General features: G+C 38.3%; 1 protein-coding gene across 3 annotated transcripts in view; it reads left to right on the top strand.

The window, feature by feature from the left end:
* PPP2R2C (protein phosphatase 2 regulatory subunit Bgamma) overlaps positions 1 to 25,355 on the top strand; it is a gene marked incomplete at both ends in the record, with an annotated part of 144,196 nt that overhangs the window by 34,797 nt on the left and 84,044 nt on the right. The window contains one exon of one of the 3 annotated variants that reach the window (XM_081998786.1): positions 16,092 to 16,095. The exons of the other annotated variants lie outside the window; for them this stretch is intronic. Coding sequence (XP_081854912.1) covers positions 16,092 to 16,095 — 4 coding nt within the window. The remainder of the gene's footprint in view (positions 1 to 16,091; positions 16,096 to 25,355) is intronic. 3 annotated transcript variants of the gene reach the window in all.

The following is a 25,355-nucleotide window of genomic DNA, read 5'->3' as shown; positions in this document are numbered from 1 at the left end:
TTGGAAGCCTGTGTTATATTGGTAGGTACCCCACACTTTCTGATCTCTTTTCTAATTGCTATAGTAGCATGCTGGTTTTCTGAGCTGTGCAAAAGTGGGGTTTCGTGTCTGGTCATCAGTGAGTGGTTATAGAATATAGCAGAGGTTAGTCCCATGTGTGCCCCTCATAGATCGAAGCAGATGTCTCTTAGTAATGTTTTGATGGGTATCCTCCAAACTGCATTAATCTGAATTCTGGGACTTTGTGTGCCACCAGGCTTGGAAGAAATTCTTGACAGAGATTATTTGACAAAAGTGAAAATACTACTCTTACTCCCATTTTATGTGGTTGTACTAATAACTGCAAACTATCAGAATTGATGGGTGACTAAAAAAGTTTTTTATGTGAAAGAAGATTTGTACCAAGAAGGTACCAACCCTGACGATACAATAGGAGAACCCGAGAGTCAAGAATAAAAATTTCCATTGACTTCAATAATGCAGACATTTAATTGAGTATGTTGTACAACTCTCTGCCATAAATCATGATCAGATTAATATCTTTCTTGTTATTTATACACTAAGAGTCACTAGGCACAGCTGGTTCTGTAAACACACACAAGGGAGGTAGTTTATGCCCAGAGGAATGTTAGTGTTAAGTACAAGACAAGTGACAACGTGAGCATATATGAAAACAGAGGGAACATGAGTTCATGGTGACCGTGCTGGTCAGCACAAGAAGCAGCTGTAATGTGAACCTGGCTGCCAAGTGTCTTTATTTGATGATAATCAGTTTGTTGCAGTGCCCTGAGGAATATAGTTTGTTTTAGCTGAGCTCAGAGTTGAAGTTAGATCAAGCAGATCTTCCTATGAAAATATTCTTCATGTTGAAAGTGTTCTTATGTTGCCGTTAATCACTGTTTTTGGCACATACCCATGCAAGAATAATCATTACCACTATAATAACTGACTGAGCAGTTGTGGGACAGTCTCCTTGGACACCCTGGGGCTCCAGCGATTACACCCAAAACATAAGCTAGAGAACTTTGCTGGTTACCAGTGAATTACGGAAAATGTTTCTTCTGATCTCTGGCATGCTGGTTCTCCCTTCACGCGTGCAGCAAAACATACAGAAATGCACCTGAGTGTTCCTCAAAAATCTGCAACATACATATGCAGAAATGGAGAATCCATGGCAGTTGTTGTGTTTGGACAAACTTAGAGGACTTCAGGTGGATGAGAGAGCCCTAAACCTTTTAATCTTAGTGTAAGTAAATTAGACGTGGATGATTTTTGTGTTTATTTAAAAGATATGTACTGTAAAAATTTGTAACTGTATTGTGTAGTCTGAACTGTAGTGCAATAAATCTATAAGCCTTGTCATGGGGACCTGACATGCTTTAATAAGTGCCCTCTCTGTCTGTAAATGGCCCTCAGGTGAGGTAAAGGACTGGTGGTGCAGGGATCAGGAGAGAGCAAGTGGTTTCCAAAGTGGCTTTGCAGCAAAGATGTTGACATACTTGCTTGTCCACTACCAGACTGCAGGCAGATTCAGGCTCGCTGTCTCTCTGATGGGATCCTATGCCATAATTGATTCATAATCTATGAGTTAGATAGATGAGATTATCAAAATCTCTCCAGAGGTTTTTTTATGACTCCCCGTTACCCCTAGCTAAATTGGATTTGAATTGTGTTCAGCTGGTCTCAGCAAAAGATGTCAGGTATCACTAAATAATGAACAGTCATGTATGAGAAAGGCAAGAATATTCACTCTTTCTGTAATCTTGGCCAAATTAATCTTTTACTCTCTGCATGTTTTTCAAAATAGTTTTGTGTCCTTATTATTAGTGAAATATTAGGATATAGATAATGTATGAGTATTGCTGTAGAATTGAATACAGTTATATTGGGAACGTGTCTTGCTCTGGTTTACCTTTAATTCATTTTTCACCTATTATTAAATGTTAAAATAAAAAATAAGAGAATTACAAGTAGTGCCATAAATCAATATGTGTCCTGAACTGCAGAGCAAGTAATTTTTATGAGGGCAAGCCCCTGTATTTATAATAAATCAAGTTCGTTATCTTTTGAGCTTCCTGATTAAAGTAATTAGTCATTTATGCTGATACAAAGCCATCAGTGAATACATTGCTTTGTTTCACAAATATTGAATCTTAAATTGTTTTGTAAGCATCACTGGTTATAATCTAAGAATAGATTATAATCTATATAATAGATTATAATAGATATAATAATAGATTATAATAGATTATAATATAATAATGTTATGGTACATTGTAGTGTAAATTTGATGTTTTCTTGGTGAGGAAGTAGTTTCCTCTAACCCAAATTAATAAACTAAGCAACTCTCCTGCAGTTAGAGCAAACTCTTTAAGAGTCTAACATGAAAACTAATTTAAAATGCCAGATAGGACACAGCAGGTGGAGTTGGGCAGGGAGTCAGTATTAACTGATGCTGAGTGCTGAGGAGAGGGTCTCAAAGTTAGCGAGGGCTGCTCCAGCCTGTGCGGAGGACTGCCTCTGGGGAAGGCTTCCCCACTTCTGCAGCTGCTGTGCTGATACCTGCCCGTTCCCACAAACAGCTGCAGAGAGGTCTGGTAAACGCCATTCGCAGAATCTTTGGAAATTTGGGAACTGCATATGCTGCATATACCTGTAAAATACTGCTTTACCTGAGAGGCTTCTGTTTGGAATGTGAGTTCTTCTCTCCAGCTAGGCGTGACACACAGGTCATTGCCAACCTAAAATTCCTGCTCTTGGGCTATGGAAAACCGTGCGAGAAATCGGACTTCCTCCTGCTCTGCTTTAGTTGTTGGTCAGTTCAGTCAGTTCTGGGGTAGGCTCAAGCACAGCTTATTTTTCAGTATGAAAACATTGTGTGCATCTGGAATGTGAGAGTTTCTCCTCTGTTTCTAGACATCAGTTCTGAGCAATAAGTACTTGGCATCATTTCCACAAAAGTTGCCCTTAGCCTGGAATAAATCCATACATTAGGGAAAAAAGGCAATGCTTCCTCAGAGAAGTTCAGAAGTCTCTTGAGTTATTTTTTGGGTATTAGTTGAGGCTTGCCTATGCTTGTAGGTAGAACTAAGTAGGATGAGCCAAGTAATTTTAGTGTAAGTCTAGCTTTTCTTCTGATGGCATTTTTGGTTTTATCAGTACTGCTGTCCCACACTGGGTGCTCCCAAGAAGCATGATGCTTGTGAGCAATATGATTCATTGCTAATTAATCTTCCCTCCCTAAGTGAGATGACAATTCTGGTTCCAAAATAAGTGGCTTGTTACTTCTTTAAAGGCTTCCATTAAGGATGAAGTTAAAAGTAGTTGAAAATAAATTCAATGGACTGTGACCTATCACTGGCTCCCTCAACGTCATTCTTTTACCATACTTTCCCCTGTTCCACAGACTGTAAACCCCAAATGTTTCCCCCTGTCTTTCAGTAGCTGGTTTGGTGTTACTGCTGACATTATAAAGAAAATGAAAATGGATTAAGCTGCTCTTCTGTTCAGTGTCCTTTCAGTGAAAAGCATCAACTAATATAAAAAAAAAAAGAAGCTGATGTTACAATAAGAGAAGTGTATGTTGTCTTTTTAAATTGTGTACACCCAGTTAACTGTTATACAGACTGCTTGGTCAGGTATTCTGAGAGTTGTTCCAAATTCTGTCCCGTATCAGGAGATGCAGTGTCTTTCTCCATCCTGTACAGGGAGTGTTGGTGCCTGACATTAATGCCTGAAAGCCACAAAGGCACAAATACATTCCTTTGGAGGCTGCAGCTGTGGCTTTTATGAAGAGGGGCATTTCAATTTGGTTCTTGATCTTTTCTGTTTATTTTAATGGCAAAACTTTCACTGATTGAGAACTGATCAGAACGTGTTAAGGATCTTGTGAAAATATAACATTAGAAAGGACCTAATGATCTGCTTTAACTAAAACTTTCAATATATTTAAAGGAAGCAAGTCTTTTTCTGATTTGGTTTCTATGTAGAATTCCAATTCAAAGGTAATTATGAATCTCCAAATTCTTTCATTTCGTATTAGATTACATCCTTTTTTTAGGGTTAAAATAAGGGAAACCTTCCCATCAGTTACTTTGGTCACCTGCTGTGCAAACTAATAATGCCATGCTAATCTAAAAAGGAGTGTCAGTCACACTCACATTTGAATTCCAGTGTAAAAGGAAGGAGACAATTAAGAGAGGGAAATTAACTGAAGTAGTGCTATTTTGTACTACTCAATTTTAAAGTCTACAGTCAATCAAATACATCAAGAATAGAAGGTATGTTTTTAAAGAGGTGCAGGTTTGTTTACAGTGATGTTCTGTGAATTATAATTGTAAAATATTAATAATGAGACATTGCTATAGGTGCTTTTTTCTTTTAGTTTATACTCCTGGGAGAAATACTTAATAACATATAGGGTGAGGATTTGAGAGGTTTGGCTTGGAAAGAAGGGTAGTTGTGACTAAGTGCAGGTTAACATATGAGCTCTGGCATTTTTTACCTGTGTTAGTGATGAAACACCGAGCAATTTCACAAAGAAGCTTAAATGTACATTAGAGAAAGTCTTTGCATATGCTAGGACAAAGAAAATAGGTATTTTTCAGAGATTCTGTATTTCTAAGCATTGTAGCATTGTCCATACTAAAAAAACAGGCAGGCTACGAGAAGTCCTCAAAAAGGATGAACATTGTCATTTGAAAAGAAAATAGGTACTCGTGACTATTCACCACCTGGGTATTAATGCAGCCAATTACTGTGTCCTGCCTTTCAAACATGATTATGTTAGAGCAAGAAAAGAGCCAATATTGTATTTTATATGACCTTTCTAATGCTGTATATACACATATAGATTTGTGTTATTTGTCTCTTTGATTCACCAAATGTTTCTTATTTGTAGCTCAAGGCATTTATTTATTGCGAGGCTTCAAGCTGTGGTAAGCAAGGTCATAGATTAAGAATTGATTTCCACAGTTGCTGTAGCATACAAACTAAATTTCTCTTGGTTGGTTATAAAAACTACAGCTAGGCATAAATTCAGCTTTTCAACATTGTCTTGAAAATTAATGTTAAAGCAAATGAGAAAATACTCTAAGTATGTATTGCATGCTTAATTTAGGCCTTCGGCTAAAACCTAACGAAAGCAAATTGTTTTTGTCCTGCAAGCTTCTAAGCAAAACCATGCTAATACTAAAGTGTTTTTTAAAATTATTATTTCACTTGTTCTTTTTTCTGTTATTACTTTATGTCTCCCTTATTTAATCAGATTTCTGTACAGTTTTTGGCAAACCATGTTTTGATCAATATATTGATTATTTCTTTCTTTTTGCTATATGCTCTTAGAGTCATTGCTAATTCTCATAAGGATATGGGTTTCAAAGTGGAATATAGTTTCTCTGCTTTGGAAGTAGACAATCCTACTAGAAATAGAAAAATCCTGCTACTTTGTTAGCTTTGTCTCTAATGTGCAACACATCATCTTGTTGAACTGAAGGAATTTAGACTGTAAACTGAAAAGTCACTAAAATCAAGGAGATAGGTTTTGGGGGTGTTTTTAAGGTGTTCTTTGTGGGTTGTGGGGTTTTGTTTTGTTTGAGGTGTACTTCGTGTTAGTAATGATAGTAGATCCACACTGTGTGCAGCAATCAATTTGTGTAAATGTCAAAGATCTCTAACTCTCTGGTAAATCTTTGCTGCAATACACAGATTTCTAGTAACTATATAATAAATTTTAGGTTACAGAAATTGGCTTCTTAGACACATCTTTAAAGAAAATATTTCTGATATAATGCCCTGCCTTCCATTTTTGAATTAGTATGCCTAGAGCAGAAACCATAATATGCACTGTATGTTTTCAGATCATAATCGACATTATCAGGTGGCTTTATGAACATTAGCTTGGCCTCTACTGTTCCTGCACGTGTCAGAGTTACTGTTTCTGCCATTAGCAGAGGAACCAAATTGAAAAATTATTTTTCTAGGATAACAGAGGGCATTGTGTTTGCTTGATGGGAATTCTTGGTTTGCAGTGCACTGTTCATACCGTAGCTTATAGCACTGGGCCACAAGGAAGAGACTTCTGTGTCAAACGTTCTGTGGTACTTTCTTACACTAAAATGGAGGCTGAATTGCCAACCCTTTTGCACACTGGTGCATGAAATAACTTTCTTCGCAGCAGTCACAATATGTATGTAAAGAAAAGCAATTGGAAAGCTAAGTGCTGTGTGTGGTGAGAGCCATTAAAACAGTGCAGGTAAACCAGGTATGCAATTATTTGAAAATATAAACTCTATTAAGAAAAAAAAATATGTGCAGAAATGAAGTATATCAGACTTAGAGATCATTCCTCTTTCCAATTCTCAGGTGGATGTTTTGGAGGAATGTAAGTTGTGAAATTCATCGGTTGGTACTGATTCTAATCCCCTCCCTGAACTGTATTTTGCAGGCTTAGAATACCTGGATCTCCTTTCATGGCTGTTCCCAGTAAGCCATTTTCTTAGCACTTGATCTTAGTTTGAAAAATCTGACGTTGGAGCTTGTTTTGAGGTATTGAAAACTGAGGATTTTGTCAGTGTTTAAAATGCCCGTGTGCATAATGAACTTTCTTTTGACTTCCTTGAAATTTCCATATGGACATATCTCAGAAAAATGCAGCTTTGTGGTGAAATGAGGTGAATCTATTCAACTCAGACTTTCTCTGAATAATAAAACTGTCTCACTGAAAGCCTTGTTAGGAAGGAATTATGATTATCAAGTCTGGTAGTCAGGAAGGCTTCTTGTTAGGGTATTACTGCAGGACTAACTCAAGCATGGTTATGCCTGACTGAAGGCAAGATTTCTACCCATTTCCAAAATGTAGATTTCTTTTTTGAAAAACACTTAAATATGTATGAAGAATCTTGGACTGATTCATTAACTTTGAATAAATTCCTATGACAAATGAGGGAAATGAAGAGAAAGCAAAAATAACTAGTTGAGCAGGACTCCATGTGTGAGGTTGGCTGCCTGCAGAGGCACAGGACTAGTACAGCTATATTACTGATAATTCACTGTAGGTCCAGCTGACAGTAAACTTTGAGGAACAGAACCTTTTCAGAAGTAGATCTAGCACCGGCCTCCTCTGTATTGATGCAGTAATACAGATTTTCACATTTTTTTCTTTTCTCCCCACTCTGCCCCAAGATAGGGGAACTAGATGGAAGAATTAACAATCAGTTTTATTCTGCTCCTGTGGTAAGTTTGGTATAAGAACATAATAGTGCTAGAAATATGGTATTCTTCTACTTTTGCATCCTCCTTGACATCAGATGTGTTCCTAAAAGCTGCAGAGTCAGTCTCTGCAGCCACCTAATTCTCATGCCCAGTATGTTCTCACATGGAATCATTCTCTAATGACACCCAGTGCAAAACATTAAAAAATGGTGTTTCCAACAAACAACAGAAGAGGCTGGTGAGCAGAGAGTGGGAAGCAGTCTCACCATTTGTGCCCTCTGCAATGTGCAGAGAAAAGAATGGAGGGAGGGGAAGGTAGATGAACGATTTTTTAATATAAACTACCTGAAAAGACCCTTCCCCCCTTCAGGGGAAGGTCTGTCTAGCTGCAGCCTACAAGTTTGGCGTTATATAGGAATCTGTTGTGAAAAAAGCTGTTTTAAAAAGTGCACCTACAACATGTGTTTGGGACTGCCGGGGGCTTTGAGTTAGCAGAGAAGTGTGCTACTGCGGTGACTTTGGTCTTCCCTTTGCATTTTAATTCTGGCATGTTAGCTCAGCACTTGCTGCAAAATCTAGCAAACTGTATGATCTTTCTGACTTTAATTGGAGAATTAAACTTGTAAAGTTCTCTGACAGTTTAGTGTGTAGGTATATATATATTCTTATCATACGTTGATTTTTGTGACACAGTTTGTGCTTTTTCAGATGTTATCGTAATGTACATATGCTCCAGTGGTAGTATTCTGTTACTTTAGTGGTGATTTATTCCCAAAAGCCAGTATCTGCAGCTGGAGGGCTAACCAGATAGTTCCAGAAAATTCAAGGGGCCACAGTCATTTACATTTGATTGGGCTTTCTCAAACTCGGGGAGGTCAAAAAGATCAGAAATCACCGCTGTATCTGTGGCTGGGGATTCTTCCAGTTCGTGGGATTGCACGGCAAGTACAGAGATAGCATATTCAGCTTCTGCGCACTCCACTGTACAGCGCTTGGGGTCAGACACTGGTCTGAAGAAGGCAACTAATAATAGGAATTCATCTGTTGCTCTCCTGTCTGCACAGCTCCTTGGGAATATAAATCCTTGGCACATGTTAAAACAGCAGTGAGGCTTCTTTAACTGCTCTGAGGGGGAAAAAAAAGAAAATAATCCAAGTAGTACCCAGTTCTGACTTCATCTTCCTGCCACCTGCTGCCTTGCTCTGACTTGGATGGTTCTGCAAACTACACTCAGGCAGAAGTTGTGAGCAACTGGTCTTGCTGAGACTCTTCCCAAGCCTCCTTCTGTGTGCTCTTCCCTCAACAGAGGGAAACAGAAACAGCTTCCCTAGTAACTGACAAAGACTTCAGATTACAAAACTTAGGCAAACACGTTCGTTGGGTTTTTTTTTTTCCTCCCCTTCATGATAGCATTTTCAAGGACCAGATGCCAGCACCAAATGATGGTTTGGTCTCAGGTGGCTTCACTCTCTGGTGTGATGATGGAAAATGGGACCTACTGTACCGTCTCAGAGGAAAGGATTTGGATGAGCAAGAAGCAAAGACTGCCAAAAAATGAAACTATGTGACCAAAGGAGTCCGGTGCTGTAAAACTCAACTGATCAATAATTTTAACAGTATCAAACTCCTTAGTGCATCCTATCTGTTTTAAAACAGCTTTAGTCATACCTCATTCTTCACCACTTGTCTGCTGTGGAGTTCTTCCATTGCAATAAGGCTAACTTGGAACGTTTCAGGTTTTTTCTCTCCCTAGTAGAAGGTGTAAACTCACAGTGAACACAGCCAAGCGTGAAGCACTAAGCATTCCACCTCTGTGGTTACCTCACTGCTGTGATTACATTTGAGCAGCTCTAGATTTCAGTATTGTAATACTGAAATGGTACAAAATGTTGTGTCAGTTTGCTTTCAGTTTTTAATTTAAAAGGTTTTATAGCCAGGGAACAGACAATAGGGGATTTCGTATCCACCCGCAGTCCCTCCCCTCCCCAAAATGGTTCAGCTGTGAGTGAAATGTTATTAAAAGCAACATTTGTATGGATGCGGGGAAGAGATAGCAAATGTGTAATAAAGGACAAATTACTTGTTTCAGAAGGAATATATGTAAAATAATAAATTATTTAAAACCAGGTTTTCTTCTGTTTCTCTTCTTTTAATCTCAGTTTTCCATAAGAATAATTATATTAATTTTCTAACTAGGCAGCAAAGACTTCGGTTCTGCTTAATGTCTCAGTAGCCTTGCACTGAAATGCTAGTATTTCACAATACTGATATCTAATTTTAGTAATCACAGAATCATTAAGGTTGGGAAGGACCTTTGAGATCATCAAGATCATCATCAACCGTAATCAACCCTTATGCGTTGAATGTCTTGAAGTTTACTACTTTCTACACTTACAGGTTTTGAAAAGGCACACGTACTTAATTTCACTCATTACTATAAGGCAAAATGAGACACTTCATGGATTTTTCATAAGGAGACACATTTTTGTTTATAGATGGATGAACAACTTAGGTTGTTTAACACACTGTGTCTAAGTAGATGTAGAAGTAGGTATTTATGCTGGACACGGGTTATTTTTTCTCCAGATACGTAGGCAGAAACCTTGGATAAAAATGCAATGTTTAGTTTTTAGACATTGCGCAGTGCCCTTTGGTCACTAGTTACTTTATAGAAACGTGATTTCTGTATTCCTGCGTGGTAGGACTGTAGCATTCGTCATAAGACCCAGGGCTGGCGATGAGAAGATCTGAGCAGAATAAAACGACCTTTCCCAAAGGAAACTTGCAAGAAAAGTTCTTTCATTTGAAAGGCTGTGGTTGACTTTCTCAAATTATGGTTATTTGCTCATCTGACCCATTTGTCCAGTAAAAATAGTATGAAATCCTGTGACATCTACAGTAGAGCTTTTTTGATCATGGGAATCCAATGTTCATTGCTTGATGGCGTTTGCTTTTATAAACAAGAACCATGATTGTTAATGTTCTTGTGAGTATCCTAAATCAGCATTTAGAACATACATATTTCAGGTATGAATATGCAGCCAGAGCTTGATACTATAACTGCTGTGTTCCAGTTACTTATTTGGTAAGTATTTTCATATTTTTAAAATAAAATGTATGGATTTTTTTTTTTTCTACCAAACTACATTTTTGCACTGGATACTTCATCACTAAAAATCAGCATTATTATGGATCCTTTCTCGGTCTTCAGTCTTTTGCAAATTGCAGTAGCATACCTGCTGAAAAATATGAATGCTGATTTAGAAGAACACCTTGAATCACTGATGCAAGTTTAAGAAGAGGCATCAGCAGTGTAAGATGGCTATACTACAATTTTGCTCCATGGAAAGCCTGCTCAGTGTTTTGCAGTGCCATGCATGCTCTGTTACATGGCGTACACCCACACTGGCTCAACCAGCGGAAAATCGACAAAAACATGCAGATGCTGAGAGAGATGCTTGAAGAAGTTGAAGAAGTAGAGGTCATCTGGTGTGAAACTTCTAGGTATGCCCTTCTTTTTATCAACAAATGACATAGTACTTGAACTATTGATTTTCATTTACTTGATGTCTGAACACAGATTTATTTATAATATTTATTGCTTTCTTGTTGATAGGAAGTTGAAGAAGGGAGTTGAACAAAACTTACAGGGCAGTTCATGTTAATACAGAACGTTTTTCCCTTTTCTACCCTCTCAATAAAGTAGGGTGGGATGGGACAATTTGAATGCCACTCAATGACATGGAAATGCAAAAGAGAGGGCCAGAGACTTGCAAATAAAAGTTAATTGTTATTTGCTCATTTGAAACTGCAAGGAGACAGCCAATACATTGCTCCGTGACTAGCTCTAAAGTTACTAATGGTACCTGAACTGTGTTTTGTGTATCACATCATTCATGTATTTGATCATCATTCTCTCATCGTGTTTTACATTCTTGGCCTGTCCGAGTTCATTTGTGGCAGAGAGAAGCCTCTGTGCTTTTTTTGGGATGGCTTTTGGTTTCTGTTTTCCTTTGTTTTAAAAATAATCAGATTGCAAATCTTACATAGGGGGGTGAGTTGTGGAGCTCATCCTTGCTTTGCTGTCTGGATCATCAGCATCTGACAGTTCTCTGCTTCTGCAAAACTACTCTAGTAACTCCATGATGTTCTGATTGCTTTTTGATTCTTTTTTTGCTTCTCAAAGGCACCAATGAGTGGATGTTTCCTGACTCATTAGTACTTTTTTTTAATTCATTGAGAGTTATTTCTCTTATTCAAAAAGAGAAGGAGGTGGTAAAAACTAGCTACACTGGAGCAGAACAATAGAAAAACAACTAGTTATTCAGGCTCAGTTCAGGGAAAAGAGATTTTGCTCCTTTATTGTCTTTCTCGTACATAAACCAAGAGGTGGGTTTGTTCTTTTGTCCACACCCATCTTTCCACTTTTCTTCTTTACACTCATCTGCAAATCAAGTCCATTGCTAAACTGAGACGCGCTCTCTGCCTAAAGTTAAAGTGACCCTAAGAGTAGTCTTAAGAAAGCGATCCCACATGATCTGTGTGCTTTCAGTCAGTACTGTTGTTTGCAACCCGAATGTAATTTGGTTTCACAGTACCCACAGCATACCAAGAGAAGAGCTAATCCTATAGACAGGTAGTATATTGCTCCATACTGCCCAATCCTGGTCCTGTCAGGCCATATGAATAAGCGTGGATCCATGCAGAGGCTTTTCCCCTCAATATAGTCCTGGAATTTGGGCTGATGCAAACTCTTTGTATGGGGTGGAGGGTTTGTACTGTGAATGGCAGTTGAATTTACAAGCAGAAAGGAGCTCAGGTACCCACTGAAAAGACTGTTTTGATATAGGGAGCTGAGATATTGGATGTAGAACTAACTGACACATAGTTTTGAAAGTTGGGGGCTTAAGGGAGAAATTAAATTACTTCCCTGGTGTAGAGCAGAAATGGATCAATGGCTTTGTTTTTATGTTTTTGTTTGAAAGATATCACCTGCTGGCTGCAGAGTGGGTGGATTCAGCTTCTTTCCGGAGCCTAAGCAAATCACTTGAGGAAGATCTTGCTTTCTGCTGCGTCCTAAAGACAACATGGAAGGGGAGAGCATCTATGAGGTTGATTCTGGAGATGGGCTTGGAGGTAAGGATGCCTATCACTTATTTTTGTTTTCATCCCAGATGGCTGGTTGAAGGGAGCCCTTATGACAATGGACCTTGGAAGCCACAAAAAGCAGATGTGATAAAGATGTCTACAGTTCATTAATTGTATTATGTCACTTTACAAGCAGTGAATAAAAATTTTTGAAAAGAACTGTGTCCTAGAGGAAGTGGCACACCTATATACTGCATGTTCTAAATGTTGTTATTTAGAGTCTAAGATGTCCCAAAGATGATGCAAACTCTAAATACTTACAATAAAGGTAAAGGCATGTAGCCTTTTCTCTCTTTCTTTGTTTCTCTTTTTTCTGTCTCTCACATGCTGAGTAACTGTTGCACACACCATCGTTTTGTTTGTATTTTTTAACAGAACTGCAGAAAACGGCATGAAATGGTACTGACTGTTCTTATTCTTACTTAGCTACTAATTCTACAGGTGCCCTTTGGCAAATTAGCTAATATCATTGCTGTGGTTTATCATTTTCATAGTGGGGTGAACAGCTACTCAGAGAAGGTAACATTACATACTTCTGGGCTGCTGTTCTTTGTGTATAACACAGGGGACCTTCGACAGAGTTTTTGGATAGTTTCATCTGTGTTAAATTCCTAGTTTAACACAGCTTCTTTTGAGATTAACTAATCAAACACCTTTATCTGGTTTGCAGAACACCTTGAACTGTCTAGGTCAACATACTTTTGAACTCAGAAGTCTAAATATTATGGGAAAGAATGAGGTTCTACATTAGAACATTGTAATAACATACGATGTGTGCTGCACATCTGTTTGATGGTTTAGATGTTTCCTGCGACTGCACTGTAACCAGGCAGATTGCGTTTTATCTGAGTGTCCTGTGCTCCTGCTAAGATGCCCCTTTTTATGTTTAATACTTCTGTAATACTTTTCCTAGGCCCTAGCTGTATCAGCAGGACTGGGTACTGGAAGGAACATTTTCTACTGTCTTACCACTGAGTTTCCTTCTCATTAATGAATGGCTTCCAGGCACTCGTCAGCTGTGCTAACATCCAGATACGGATTCTTAAACAGTTTCCTTTTTTTTTTTTTCCCAAAGACAAAAAAACCTGGTGGTTCAATTACTTTTAAAATTTCTGATAATACTGTCTATGAAATAATTATTTTGTCATAATAAATCTTGTGACAAGAACAATATAAGTATTTATGCTCAAATAATGCCTTTCTCCTAGGTGAATGAAGGGTAATAGAGTAGCAGCATTCTCACTGACACTGTGAGCATTTGTGTTGCCCTCTCCCAAAGCTCTTGAAACACCTGGAGACATTGTTATAACTGTTACTGATTAGGTTACTTTTTCCTTTGGTGTCCTATCTCAAGCGCTAGTTTTGGCCTTACTGTTGTGTCTTTCAGTCACTGGCTCTCTGCTGCGGTACTGCATCTTTCTCGTATCTTTCATGCCACTTTGAGCATGGAAGAATTCTTTCAGAGCTGAGGTCAAAGACAATTTGGTATCCCACCCCTCCTTGAGTCTGACCTTTGTTGTTGTAATAAGTTACTGTCCTTGATTGACATTTTTCTAATTTATATAGGCAAAAGTGTGTGTGTGTAAGTACGCGGAATGGGTAACCATATTTCTGGCTTGTCCTGCTCTCTTTCTTCTCTTTGGATTCTGACTTAAGATTGTAAGCTCTTCAGAGCAAATTTGCTATTTTTGGAAAACAGAATAGATTGTCATCGACATAGGTTGAATAGAATTAGTGGTATGAGAACAAAATCTGACCTTGTATGTGATAGGACCACACTTACAGGACCATGTTGGTATGTAGGATGCTTTTTCGGACAGAGTGTTCTTGCATGAATGATACTAACCACAGAGCACCATTTCATAAAACACACTCACCAAAAATTGCATTCTGAAACTGTGGGGAATGGGCAAGAGCTAGCACTTTGTTATGATCACCCCATCAACCATACTTATCTGATGAGTAAGGGAAGTGTCGGAAACTCCCATGTTTTAAAATCAAGGGCAACCAAAACTTTGAATGTAGCTTTGATAAATTTCTTGGATTCTGTTTGTCCTGCTTTTCCTATTTCTACTTGAGATACCAAAAAGACAAGTATATGCTGTTTATGGAACCAAACTACAGCGTTTTGTACTGTTTTACAGAATGTGAATTAAGTAAAAATGTGACTTTAAAATAAAACAAATATCTTTTGGAAGATAAAGGACAAGCATACTTTCAGAGATAGGTACATAGCTCTCAGTAGCGCATGAAAAAGTCTGTATACACCCTATATATTATGAATACAGACATACCTTGAGATATATACATATCAAGCACAAATGTATGGTTATAGTTAGGTTTATTTGCTGTCTGAATTATTATATATCAGAGGTCTGAGACAAAACAGCAACATGGGTATAACATGTCAAGCAATTTACCAGTATGATGAAATTGCCTCCAAAGAACAAAGCATGTTTTGTTAAGTCAAGGTCTGTGGTCTCTGCTGGAGGAGTTTCCTGGGACCATAAACTGCTTGTGAGACTGCATGAGTTTGAGGGTCAAAAGACCTTAAGAATCTTGTGGCCATTTCTTGTCAGATCAAAAAAAAAAAAAAAAATTAGCAAATATATTACTCCATATTTCATTATTTTGTCAATAGAAAATCAGGCCACTATTTTCAGGAACCCAAGGTAAGGCTCTTCCCCTCCATTTTAATTGGAAAAAAATGTTTGGATTTTCATAGGTGTGAGTGGCTTATAGACTCCTTAATGCCAGTAAAAGCTCAGGAATGATGCCTGTAGAGATCAAGTAAATTAATTTGATACTGTGGAGTTATGTACTTAATTCAGACTTCTTTAGTTTAAAAATTAGCCCTAATATTAAAAGCAGTTTAGGCAGCTGTGCTGCGGGCATTGTACTTGGTCTTCTTGACAAAGTGTTACTTCATAGCATGTTTTGAATGCCTCTTAAATGATGCACAAAGAAGAACAGAGCTGACTTTTCTCCTGGCCTATAAAGCCAAACTCAGTAAGGGTCCTTATCATGCACTCGAACAGAGTCTCCAAAGTAGAAGCCACTGCAAACATGGTGGAGAAGAGACAGGACCATAATTCTTCACTGTGCAATGCATTGATGACCTATTATAGCTGACCTAGAACAGATGGGCACATCTACTTCAAAGCAAAGACTTCATAGCTTCAGTTGCCTAGGAGAGATTTATGCTTTCCTCTAACGCCAGAACTCTGTGGTGGGGTGACCTTGGCTGGCTGCCAGGTGCCCAGCAAGCTGCTTTTTCATTCCCCATCCTCAGCAGGACAGGGGAAGAAAATAAGATGAAAGGATAAGGACATCACTCATCAATTACTGTCACAGGCAAAACGGACTTGAGAAAGATTAATTTATTGCTAATTAAAATTCTAGTAGGTTAGTGACAAAAAAACCCCAAAACTAAATCCACCTTCCTCTCACACGCTTTCTTCCCAGACTCAACTTCACTCCTTCCTAATTTTTCTGCTACCTCCTGCCAGCCCTGAGCAGCGCAGGGGGATATGGGGAACCAGGGTTACAATGAGTCCACTGCACTTCATCTCTGCTGCTGCTTCTCCTCTTGCTCTTCCCCTGCTCGTGTGGGGTCCCACTCAGGGGATACAGTCCTTCATAAATTTGTCCAACATGGGTCCTTCTCATGGGCTGCAGTTCTTCAAGAACTGCTCCAGTATGGATCCTTTCCACATGGTACAGTCCATCAGGAATGTACTGCTCCAGTATGGGTCCCCAGCAGGCCACAGTTCTTGCCAGAAAACCTCCTCCTGTGTGGGCTCCTCTCTACAGGCCACAGCTCCTGCCAGGAGCCTGCTCCAGCATGTGCTCTCCATGGGCTGCAGTTTCCTTCAGGGTTTCTCTACCTGCTCTGGTGCGGCATCCTCCCCGGGCTGCAGGTAGGTATCTGCTCCACCGTTAACTTCCATGGGCTGCAAGGGGACAGCCTGCATCACCATGGTCTTCTCCATGGGCTGCCGGGGAATCTCTGCTCTGGTGCCTGGAGCACCTCCTGCCTCCTCCTGCTCTGGTCTTGGTGCCTGCAGGGCTGTTTCTCTCACATTTTCCCAATCCTCTCTCCCAGATGCTGTTGCGCAGCTTTTTTACCCTTTCTTAAATACGTTATCACAGGGGCACCACCAGCGTCACTCATGGGCTCAGCTTTGGCCAGCTCTGAGTCTGTCTTGGGGCCGGCTGGGACTGGCTTTATCCGACATGGGGGCAGCTCCTGGTCTCTTCTCAGAGAGATCACCCCTGCAGCCTGCCCCCGCCAACCTTGACATATAAACCCAACACAGACTCTTACTGTTATTCCAGAGCAATGTGCTGCTTGAGTTGTATTCCTTATAGACCTGATGCAATTCCTTGAGGGTATTGTCATTAAATGATGGTCTCTTTTACCTATATCTTGGTTACTTTGATTAAAAGAAGTCACTAACTTGGACAATGTAGAGTTAAGTATGTTTTGAGGTGTTTCTTTAGAAACTTTTAACCCTTTAAATGATGGAGTGATATAATTATTGATTAAAACTGAAGACCAAGCTCTATCATTGTTCCACTTCCATGACTTGATTTTTCAAAATTTAACCCTGTTTGTTTTGGCAAAGGGTCTGCAATGTGTGTATATATATATATATATATGTATATATATATGCAGAATCAATACCATGGCACACATTTTCCCTTGTTCCCCACACTATATTTTAATAAGAACCTAAATTTGCTTCTGCCCAAAAGGTATTACGGGGAAGAGACTGGGGAGGGGTTAAGCAACTTCTATGGTTCTGTTGTGTTGTTAATATTATACCAGATCTGCTTTTGGCCTGGTGTTTTCACTTGTAGCTCTTGTTCCAGTAAAAAAATCCTTCCTGCATGTTAGCAAGACTGTGAGCCAGTTGCTATGGTATTCAGCTTTTTTTTTTTTTAACCAATTGCCTTGCTTTTGTGATGATTCAGCCCAGAATAAGAAATTGGTCACACAGGCTAGAGCTGTAATCAAAAGAGCAGCTATTGTTGGCTTGAAAAATCTATAGAGGTTGGGAGAACATCAGAATTTGAATTTCAAGAAAATATTTATCACAGTCTGCATTTATGGTATATATTCTAATGTGTAACTAAATGCTAGTAATGGTGCTAATAGCAGTAGTCCTTTTTGAGGATGATGATAAAAATTGAATCAGTAGACTACTTTCTTTGTGTTGTTTTATCAACCCAAAGGAATCAGTAATTTCCAGCTAAAAAATTACCAGGTATTTTTATTCTGTGGCCATTTTTATTTGTTTTTTGTTGTGTTACTAAAGGGTAGTATGTTTCTGACAGGGTATTATTTGCTAGTGGAAGATTACCAGGCTCTGCTACTTGTTTTCTCAATTTTGGTGTTGCTATCTGGCTAATTATAAAAATTCTGGAAGACTGCTAGGTAATGTAGAAGGATTTTAAAGTCATAATGGTGCTGATATGTAGCTGCAGTGATCCAGGGATAAAAGAAATACAAGGTAGTTAGAGAGAGGTATATTCTGATAGATGAAATATCCAAAAAGGGAGGATGGACTTTTGTGGATCTTCTGCAGGTTTTAAGAAGCTCTTGTCTGCTTGACAGCAAGGTTGTTCTCCTACCCACCCTGTCTGCAACTGTATCAGCAGGACAAATAAAAGATACTGATTCTTTTATACAAAACAACTTCTTTCTGAAGTCATGGCTACACCACAACTAAAACTTTTAAATTTCAATTTAGAAATCACACTTGTAAAAGTGCGACATACTGAAAGGCCATCAAATTCTAGACAACGCACCTGATAACATTAAGTATGTGAAAACACATATTTGAATTTGGAAATAACTAGATTAAAAAAGCAAAGACTGCTTCTAGGAATGCTTTTTGTCTGTGTGCTTTGTACACAATTCTATCCCAGGGGATACCAGGATCTCCTGAAGAAGCCTTTGCTTATTGCTTTCAGAAATGTCATGAGAGCTTTTGTTTTCTTTCCCAGAGCCTTATGCGGTACCCCTTCTTTTTCTGTATGCAGGTAATAATGTCCCACTGTGGACTAAAATGCTGGCAGTGAATAATGATATTTCTGCTCTCACTGAGTATGAACAAAAGCAATTCCTAGTTATCAAGGCTTTGACTAAGAATAGTAACTAAATGATGAAGTTGAATCTTGGAGAGGCTTTAAATGATGCTGCATTTGAATGGTCTGGGTTTTCACTTGATGGGGATATAGTGAGTTTATTAAGGGATGATGGTTCAAAATGTAAACTGGAAAACCTCAACAAATGGCTCCTAGTGAAATGACAGAAATACAAATTGTCAGAGTTCTTCTATAGTTGTCTGCTGCAAATAAATCCTTAGATGAGGTTTTCCAGTGGTGGCATAGATGATCTAGAGATAAATTAGTTTATTCTTTATTCAAGCACCACAGTCATTCATGATTTAATTTAGAAAGTGTTGAACATCTAAAATCCTGAAGCCAGAAAGTGGACAAAAATATTCCAGCTGTTGAAAGTATTTTCTGCAGTGGCAGTTGCATAGATGTTCTTGCAAAAGTATGAAAATGCAAGATATTAATTTTAGTAGTTTTTCCAGTCACATGTAAAATACATGTATATTCCTATATGGCTTCAGCTAGAAATTATCCTTGGCTAATAATTGCTCATGTCTACTTGCCACCAGCTTGTAAGGCAAGTCATAAGGAATGGGATTTCATTTAGTTGAGCTCTGCCTTTTTAAGGAAAGTGCAATGAAAGAGATGAGAAGTGTATTTAAATTTGGTTATATACAAAAATAACTCTGTGCACTGATCTGTTGTTCAAAGACATGGCTTGCTGCATGTTGCTTTATTTACCTTTCCCATGTTGTATGCACATACTGATAGTTCTTCACTGGTTATACTGAATCTTTGCAAGTAGTGATATACACCAGTCCCCTGCTGGTATAAGTATCGTTCCTCCGCTGCTTTTGGAAATTATAACAGTGATATGATGGTCTACATACCCAGAGGACTTGCCCCATTTCTGCCAAAAGAATACTGTGTGCTTGATCCAGATGCACCATTTCTGATAAGTACTGCTTTTAATAGTGCAAATATAAGTAGAAAGAAAACTGTCATGAGTACAATGCATGCAGATACACACCTGAGTAACTAACTTGAATGGATTGCTGCTGTCTGGACTAGATTCACATAATGATAAATGCCTTCATAAAAAGAACTGCTTTGATACAGCACTTCATCTTTCTGAATTTCAGAGGTCTGCAAATTTAAATATAAGCATGTGTAAATAAGTATTGGAATCATCCTGGCACGTATAATAGATTTTTTTTGTTCAGTACTTGCATGTATTTGCTTTCCAATGTATCTTATATAAAAGAAAGGCTTTTGAAGAAAAGTGAAAGATAAAATTAAAATGGAGAGTATATTTCTGTATGGATCCATGAGGTTTTTCTCTTTGATGCTATACAGAGCTGGGATGAGGTGTTGATAGTTTGGGCTGCTCTGCTTTGAATGCCAATATTACTATAAAATTGGTTCCTTAACTTCCTCTCCTTATGTTCTGATGACAGAAATACAGTTTATTTCTCTGAAAGAGAGAGTTTTATTTGTATGCTTTTGTGATTTTTTTTTTCTTATCACTTTTTCATTTTTCATTAGGAAGATCCTACCTTTAAAATCGAAAGAGCACCTGTTCTCTAGATCCTGTAAACTGATTTTTTGGGCTCCATTTTAAATTTATTGACTGAAGCAGTTAATGCCTCTTAAAAACCTGCTTCAACAAGCATTCTGCAAACTGTTACTGGTGGAGGGTAAACTGATTAATCTCAGTTGAATCCCTTCAACAGCTGTACAATGAGTTTCACACTAAGGAATTTTCAAGGTACTTAATTATTTCAATGACTTAGATCAGGACTCAACTATCAGCATCTCCCTGGTAATTCTAAAAATAGTACCTACTTCTTTGAGGTTAGGAGTATGAGAGAGGAAACTCTCTTGAGTCTCAGCTAATTACAGTGATGGAAGTGAATATAGGAGCTAGAAAGATCTGGGCTGTGGCTTGTGACTTATACTCTTGTAAGTCTGGGAGTGTCCACTGAGGAAATATTTTTCTGTTATTGAAAGTGATTGGGAGAACAAGGTGCTTGCTTGCTTACAGGGTCAACAGTTTTGTTCCTGCTTGAAAAATTATCCTTAGATGAGGAAAGTTTTCACCATTTTTTTGTCTTGAATTTCTTTGTTTTTTAGGGAAAGCTATAAGGAAGCTTGTGCGCAAGGCGACTCTGGTGGCATCTAGAATCCTCAGATTTCCTTGACTGAATCCATCTGGGTTTAGCCCTAAATATAGTAGACAAGCTGCACTGCTTGCACTGATAAATTATATCTTCCAAATGATAGACCAAGGTACAGTCATGTATACTAACCGTTTTTGATCTCATTTGACTCTTGATTCTGTTGCTTTTTGGGTAGTTGTGACAGTATGGTTTGTCCCTGTTGTTGTGGACTATCTTTTCATCAGTACTCTAAAAAAAAATTAATTGAGAGACACTTCTGGCCTGGCTCTGGCATTTCATGTTGCCAGCTCCTTACAAGTCTGCAGCGTGGTGGGAAACAGCCTCTCCTGAGATTCATAAACTTGTCTTCAGTGGCAGGTAAACAATGGGACTGTTGGCAGCACAACTTTATTTGGTTTTATGACCCATGGAAAAGAAAAAAGTTAAAATCTAAAACAAAACTTTACTTCCTTTTTGACATATATTTTCATTTTATTTTTTATGCTCAGCAGTCATAAAATGGAAATCAGACTGTTCTGACAAAGCATAGATTTTTGCTATAAAATAACAGCTGTATCATCAAAACAAAAAATAGATCAATAAAGTACTATTCTAAATGATAGTTAATAATTAGGTTTCTTTATATCTGCTTTCGTATCTCAGCTAGCTGTTGGAATGAGCAAGCAATCTCAGTGCCAACTGGCCTGCTTTCTGAGGTCAGAACTCTTTGCTTTTGTTTTAGATGGGAAAATTTCCTGTCTCCTACCTGTGTCTTTTCTGAACTATAGGGGAGATAACTTTAATAACACAGAATGTTACCAGTCTCAAGATGTTTTTTTTAAAACGTTGGTTCACATTTTAAAAGACTTTGGTATCCAATAGAACATATTGCTCTGCTTGTATCATCCACGACATCTAAAAATTACGACTGATTAAGCATTTTTAAAAATTGTCTTATTTGAGCATGACATTGGTTGAATATTAAACCAATTGCACAGAGGGTATTAAAATTTTTATTTTTAAATGGTTTAGATATTGAGTGGGAGGATTTCAGAGCTGTCTTCTCTTTTGGGCAAAGATGGGGGTGGAATGCTTCCTAAATGTGTTTTCTCGGTTCCTTCATGCTACATGTTGGTCTGCAGTTGTTCGCTGCCTCCATCTTCAAATGTTGAGCTTTATCCTTATTTTAGTGTTGTGCCCTGATACAAAACCTTCCAGTGTCTTCTCCCTGTTGCACAAAGTACTTGGGAGAGCACCTGGGGTCTGGAATGGGTGGTTGCAAGCTCAGATTAGCTGGCACATTTGGCCCCTTGTGAATGTCCAGGTCTTGTTTAGCTGTAGTCTAAATCATCAGCTGACCACAGTAGAGAAGTCTGTAGGTTACACACAGTTTGCGAGTTGCGTATGGCTTTGAAGTTGCTGCATAACATCTGTTTTCTGGCAAAAGAATATCAGATTTAAAGAATGAATGCCACTGGTGTTCAGCCTTGCAGAGTTGGTCTACAGATGGTTCTCCTTTTGAATATAATTCTTTTAAAATATATGTACTGAGAGGTGAATGAAAGGTTCCCGTAACTCTCCTGTTTAATTAGTACAATAGAGCAAATAAATGAAGAGTATGTCTGTCTTTTCAATTGACAGCAACAGGTCACACCTTTGGCACACAGAAAGTTGGTAATTTTCTGTGTGTAACATCGATGGAACAGGAAGATGAGCACATCTTTCTTTGCTGGGTTGTGATACTGTCTATGATGTCATTCAGCTGGCCTGTAGTGGCCTGTGTCAAATGCTTCCCTTCCTTGTCCACCGCCAGTGTTTTGTGATAAGTCTTTGTATCTGTTGTGTATCTATCTATTCAGTATTTGGCAGGTCAAAGCATTTGAGTAAGGTAAAATAATTTGCTTTGTTCTAGGAAAGTCAGATGTTATTTAATAGTGGCTTTAGGTTATAAAGTGTTGTGCTCCTCTCTTTATTTACAGTCTTTAGGAAAATTCTGACTGCCCAACAAAGCAATTTCTGAACAGAAAAGGCTTCAAGAGAGGTTCCTTCTACAAGAGAAACGGTGGACACCACACTGGAAATATCTGGGAGCTTGCAAAGAAAATTAAAGCTAACCATATGCTTTGGCATAACACTCAAGTTTAATGCCTGCTGTGGAAGAGCTGGATGTGGACAGGCTCTCCTCCAGCCCCTGATAAAGGACAGAAGAGAGGATGGCTCAGGCTCTCCTTGAGACACATTGCAGCAAGGCTAAGGCTGTTGTGGGATGACGGATTTCTGTTAGTCTAGCTAGTTACTAGAATAGCAGTACAATGCTGAAGATAGTTTTAAAAACCACCTAATAAGTTAAAGGGATTTAATAGTCACTAATTACAGAATTTAGAAATACCCAGGACCCAGGGACATTTTTAATGTTAAATGAGAAACATGTTTAATGAAGCCAAAAGTTGGGAAAAGTTGGAAATTTGCTCATGTTGCTTTTGTCAGCTGCTGTGGTATTCAGCTGAGTCACTCATTGAATTAATTAAGTGTATAGAAAGGTATATTGAAAAATAGTCATGGCAAATTAGTTTCTTCCATCATTGTTTTTGAGGGCTTGACCCAAAAGTTTTCTCTTTATTTGAAAGGTCTTCGTACATAACTAAATGATTTTAATGAAACTCAAAATGCTCCAGCAAGATACTAGCTTGACTTAGAGCACGATGATATACAGATCATCTTCTTAGCTCCAATTGTTCAGCACAAAGGGATGAGGAATATCATCAGAAGCAAGTAGGAGAGGATGTAGATTTGAAGTGTTCTGTGGGAAGTTGGTTTTGGAGAGGACTGGTTGTGCTAATGTAATAAGCACACGCTAAGACAGACCTTACAATGTAAGGAGAGAAAAGTTAATTTGGGTTTTTGACTGTTTAAAGGGATTCTATGGAGATAAAGCAATTATTAATACAGTCAAGGATTTAATACAGAAAGAAAGTCTGATCCGTTTAGAAAGAGCAGTCCATACAGGCAGAGGTCTCCCCAGCCAATGGGCCTAATGGATTTGCTGCATTGTTGAAATGGCGCAGTGTGGGAAACATGGTGGGAGGTAAGGAAGAAATCCAGGAATAAGCAGATCTTTAAATTTCATTGAAATTCATGGCCAGAGCATGAATTTGGCACAATAGAGGGTTTCCAAATCAGGCTTCTCTTCCTCACACCAATGGGCAGGTGACAGGACTGTTGTTATTCTGCCTTGTTCTGTACAAGGAATGAATATAATACAGTGTTCCATGGTGTTGGCTTTTGTAACGGTTCATTTTATCTCATGGCATTCCCATCTAAAACCACAACAAACGCAGTTAGCAGCTAAAGTGATGGCTCTTCAGCAGCAGCATACTGATACAAACTTTTAAGTATGCTCAGCACTGTAACATCGTTGAACACTTGCTCTCACTGCACTGCTGTTTAATGCTGCTCTAGCCACTTCTGACAAGTTGATGTACTGGCACATCAGGATCCTCTATTGCTACATCATAGGGAGGCAGGATGATCGGGAACCCTGCTCCCTTGCAGGGCAGTGGTTATAAATACACTTCAGGAGGAGATCACCTCTTAGCCTTCTCGCTCTTTCAAAAGATAATTTCCTTTTTCTGTATTATGGAGATGGTGATAATGACAGCAGTCTCATACTGTATAATCAAAGATTCCAAAAACGGATGTGCTGTCACATCTCTCTGATTATTCAGTACTATGTTTTTTGTCATTAAAATGTACAAGTTCAGTAACTAATGAACTTATATTTCTGGCAACTTACACATGCGGTGTTCCTTAGTTACAAAAGTTAAAGATGAAATACCTGGAATTTCCTTGGGAAAATAGATAATTCTGATATTTGAAGAAAACACAGAGAAACTTATATCCAACACTAGTATTAGTTATTTCATTTTATTGTTTTCTTCTCTTCTGTTTGAGTTTTATTTCTCCACCCATTTGTGCAATGAAGCCATTAGTGAGTTTACATTGGAGCAGCTATTAATAAAGAATAGTTTAAATGTTAGCTTAAAAAAAGTAATCTGCCACTTAGTTGATGGGAGAAGTCATGATTAAAGAGTTAATATAAAGACTAGGTAGTACAGTTCTCTTCCAAGTTTTAAATACTGTGTGAGCAAAAATTTAAAAGCGGTAATCACTTTCAGTAGCTGATGTTGTACCCATATCATAATATATTTAGAAATCGAAAAAGCTAAGCTGATTTCTGCCTTCAGAAGTTGTGTAGAGTCTTTGCATGTTCTTGTGTAGCATGTAGCCTGGACAGACTAAAATCTGAAAAAGTAAGCAGATGATGCTATTTTATTTAGTAGTTATTTTTAAGCCCTCTTATAACTACACTTTGTACCTTATTGTCATCCGCTTTTTGACAGTATATTTTAGGTAGCTTGCTTTAATAGTCTTAGTAGTTAATATATTGTGGCTCATTTGCTCTGCGATGGGGACATATTTCTTTTCTGATTAATGCAATGATTTAGACTAAAGCACATGGTCAATAAACATGTAACACAGTAAATGTAATGAAATAAGCAAACAGCAAAAGTGAAAACAGAACAAAAAACCCAACACCCAGAAGCCCTCCCCCAACCTCAAAATGATCAAATCTCAGCTCAACTACTCTCGGTTTCCTAAACAAAATCAACACACACACACAAAGTAGTGTATCCTTTCACAGTCTAAAAA

Source organism: Phaethon aethereus (genome assembly GCF_964289735.1).
Source record: "Phaethon aethereus genome assembly, chromosome: 4".
Classification (NCBI taxonomy): domain Eukaryota; kingdom Metazoa; phylum Chordata; class Aves; order Phaethontiformes; family Phaethontidae; genus Phaethon; species Phaethon aethereus.
Note: the sequence above shows the minus strand (reverse complement) of the source record. Positions and strands in the feature narration are given on the sequence as shown.